At 53.7% G+C, this 3,843-nt stretch overlaps 1 protein-coding gene across 1 annotated transcript; it reads right to left on the reverse strand.

Moving 5' to 3' along the window:
• Window positions 1–524: 524 nt before the first annotated feature.
• LOC136993014 (olfactory receptor 14J1-like) lies at window positions 525–1,430 on the reverse strand (the record flags this gene model as incomplete). Its single annotated transcript, XM_067303031.1, has 1 exon — window positions 525–1,430. A coding segment is annotated over exon 1 (906 nt), but the record flags the coding sequence as incomplete, so codon positions are not given.
• Between the last annotated feature and the right edge of the window lie 2,413 nt (window positions 1,431–3,843).

The following is a 3,843-nucleotide window of genomic DNA, read 5'->3' on the forward strand; positions in this document are numbered from 1 at the left end:
AGCCCCAGGACCTCCTCTGCATGCTCCCTGACAACCCTGCAGAGGAACCAGCAGAGGGTTCTCCTCCCAGGGATCACAGCTGGACATCCAGTCCTCCAGCTGGGCAGGGGCCCTTGTCTGGGGGTGACTTTGGGGATTAGGACCAGCACACAGGATGGGCAAGGTTGTCTCAAGGAAATGTGCTGGGGACACTGCACAAGGGACAGCAGCTTTTGAGAAAGAGCCCAGCCTTCAGGCACTGCACCTGCAAGAACCTACTTATTAAAGAGAGAGTGCAATGGAGTCAGCTCTGAACCAGTGTTGGACACAACTTTATATGGGCACCAGGTGAGACAGAGCAGTCTCAATAAAGGTGGAAGGAATCTCAGCATTTGTGTAGCAACATGGTGACAAATAATAATAACAACAATAATAGTAGTCATAATACAAATAAAGTGAACAAACAAAGCTCAGTCCTGGTACGGGACACAGGGGAGTCATTTGTGGAGAGCAATGTTACCTCTGCTGAAAAATGTCCATGAAATCACTTTCCTCAGGGCATCTTTGAGCTCCTTGTTCCTCATGCTGTAGATGAGGGGGTTCACTGCTGGAGGCACCACTGCATACAGAACAGACACCACCAGATCCAGAGCTGGTGAGGAGATGGAGGGGGGCTTCAGGTAGGCAAACATGACAGTGCTGACAAACAGGGAGACCACGGCCAGGTGAGGCAGGCACGTGGAAAAGGCTTTGTGCCGTCCCTGCTCAGAGGGGATCCTCAGCACAGCAGTGAAGATCTGCACATAGGACAGCACAATGAAAACAAAACACCCAAAGGCTACACAGGCAGTAAACACAATAAGCCCAACTTCCCTGAGGTAGGCGTCTGAGCAGGAGAGCTTGAGGATCTGGGGAACTTCACAGAAGAACTGGTCCACTGTGTTGCCTTGGCAGAGTGGTATGGAAAATGTGTTAGCAGTGTGCAGGAGAGCATGGAGAAAACCACTGGCCCAGGCAGCTGCTGCCATTTTGACACAGGCTCTGGTGCCCATGAGGGTCCCATAGTGCAGGGGTCTGCAGATGGCAACAAAGCGGTCATAGGCCATGACAGTGAGAAGAAAATACTCTCCTCCTAATAAGAAGACAAACAGGAAGACTTGAGCAGCACATCCTGAGTAGGAAATGGCCCTGGTGTCCCACAGGGAATTGGCCATGGATTTGGGGACAGTGGTAGAGATGGAGCCAAGGTCAAGGAGGGAGAGATTGAGGAGGAAGAAGTACATGGGGGTGTGGAGGTGGTGGTCACATGCTACAGCAGTGATGATGAGGCCATTGCCCAGGAGGGCAGCCAGGTAGATGCCCAGGAAGAGCGAGAAGTGCAAGAGCTGCAGCTCCCGTGTGTCGGCGAACGCCAGGAGGAGGAACTCATTGAAGGAACTACTGTTGGACATTTCACTCCCTGCAGGCATTCAGGACTGTCCAGGGAAGAAGAGATAGAGAGTAATGAGGACAGGCTTTTCTGAGCAAAACTTTCTCATAAAACCCTCCGAAACACATGCACATTACCTATCCCCATATCAACAGCACCTTTATGGACCTCCAGGGCTTGAGGTATGGTTCGGGCTGGCTGGGTTTGCTGTGAGAAGCAGGGACCTCTGCCCATGGACTACAGAGGAGTCAGCCCTGACCTACAACACTGCAGACATGGGAACAGGGGTGACTAAAATTTATATTCCCAGTTCAAGTCAGATTTCATCCACACATAATGTTGAAGGCATTCTCAAAATCTCTTCACTCCCACTTCTAAATAATGTGGGTGCATTAAGAGTTTTAAGACTTCTTTTGTTTCCTTTAGCTGACCCTGTCACACCTGAGGAGCATTCCTGGAGGTAGAAATCCTCAGCATTGCTGCTGCACTCAGAGTGAGCAGCTGTGATTCCCAAGAGGCAAAAGGATTCCCTCCGGCTTGAGCACAGAGGGAGCAGAGCTGGCCTGTCCATCTAACTTCTTCCCAGCTGTCCTGTCCTCAGACCTCGGAGGTGGAGGACAGTTGCACTCATGTTACCCCAAAAAGAAACGACACCGCGGAGAGCAGAGGAATGCACTTGCAAAGTGCCCATCAGCACTCTTTCTGAGGGGACGTGAGGCAGGTCTCAGCCCTCCCCTTCTAGCCAGCAACACATCTGCCTCCTTCCAGCTGCCCACATCTAGCTTCCCGCCAGCATGTCCCAGCATGGCCTCAGTATGTATGTGGCTTCTCCCTGGGGCACCTAGATAACACGCAGCTGCAATGGGAGAGCTGTGTCCTTGTGGAGGGCAGCTTGCAGCCCAGGCAGACACCCCAGGGAAATGGCGGAATGTCCTAAGGATGGGGTGTCCGGACGAGAGAGTTGGCTCACTCCCAGCACACACCCCCACTGCATTGCCCAAAGCCCCACAGGTTAGAGGGACATTTGGGCACCTCACTGTCAAGGACACATTTGTGTGGCAGCACCCGCAGGGTCATTGTCTGAACTGCATCAGAAACCCCCCTGCCAAGAGAGTCCAAGGGGAAGGACGAGGGCAGCATGGACAGGTGGGAAACATGGAGCAATACCATGATATTTGTGTGGAGGGAGGCAGGCCAGGGAGGGACAGAGGAGCATTCAGGAGTGTCTCCTCTCCTGCATGTCCGGCTGCTGAGGAAACGACTCCTGCCCTGCACCCCACAGCCTTGAGAGCAGAGGGCTGTGCTGGCTGGGAGAGGAGAGGAGGCCTTGGAGTTGACAGTTTCCTCTCACACTTTGAGCATGACTCTGCTGCCTGGAGCTGTCCCTGTGGGGAACTGTTTCTCTGTCCCCACGTCTCTCCCCTCTCAGTGCTCACACACCCCATCCCACCCGCTGAGAGCTCAGCTCTGCCCTGCAGAAACCTCCCGGGGGCAGGACACTGCCCAGGGCACCTCCGTGTTTGCAGGTGCTATGGAGCAGGGGAGAGAAACCTTGCTGAGGCTGGAAAGGTGATGCTGGTTCTGTCCTTAGACGGAGGGGTGGATGAAGGCATTTGCTGAGTCCCTCCCAGAACTGCTCCTCTCGCAGTGTCACTGTCTCAGTCCCCTGTCTAAAGCTGACAGATCCAATCCCATTTCACCCCAGCTAGAGAGAATCAAAGTGAAAGCACAGACTCATGACACCTCCTTCCCTTTCATGTATCCCCTGCCTTGACCTTCCTTTTGGAAAGTCCCTTCCAGAAATGTCCTGCAAGTGAGCTGGAGCTGTAGGCAGACCTGACCCACATAGCATCCTCTTGACAGGAGGCTCAAGCTGCCCTGCCAGGGATCTCTCCTCCTGCCCAGAGCTTCTCCCTGTGGGAAGGTCCTTGGGAAGGCTGAGTGCTGACCCTCAAAGGCAGCAGAGTCACTGCTCCAGGCACACAGCACCCTGGGGCACAGGGACACTGCTCTGAATTACAGTCCTGGACAGCTCTGCGAGCACACCCAGGCTTCACCCCCCTGCAGTGTCCCTGGGAGAAGGTAGCAGCATACCCTGTCCCTGTGGCACTGTGACTGGGAATCCCTGCTCTGAAGCATCTCCTCCTACTCTGTAAAGGTGAAACTGATAAAGCGATCCTTAAAAATCCAGTCGTGTGACTGGATGGGTTTCTAGACCTTGCCAGGAACTGCAATAGCATTGTCCTGAAGCCAGAGACTTACTGTGTCAGGGGCTGTGAAGATTTCTCCCACAAGGAGCTCTCTTCTGTCCTTCTGCTGTACGCTGCCTTTCACTTCTCCCTATCTTGTCTCATCTTCTGGCAGAAACTGCAGGCAGTGCCTGGAGCCCTGCTGCTCTTTGCAGAGCAGCTGATCCTGACAGCGCTGTGTCTCAG

This window comes from Apteryx mantelli, chromosome 11 (assembly GCF_036417845.1).
Source record: "Apteryx mantelli isolate bAptMan1 chromosome 11, bAptMan1.hap1, whole genome shotgun sequence".
Taxonomy (NCBI): domain Eukaryota; kingdom Metazoa; phylum Chordata; class Aves; order Apterygiformes; family Apterygidae; genus Apteryx; species Apteryx mantelli.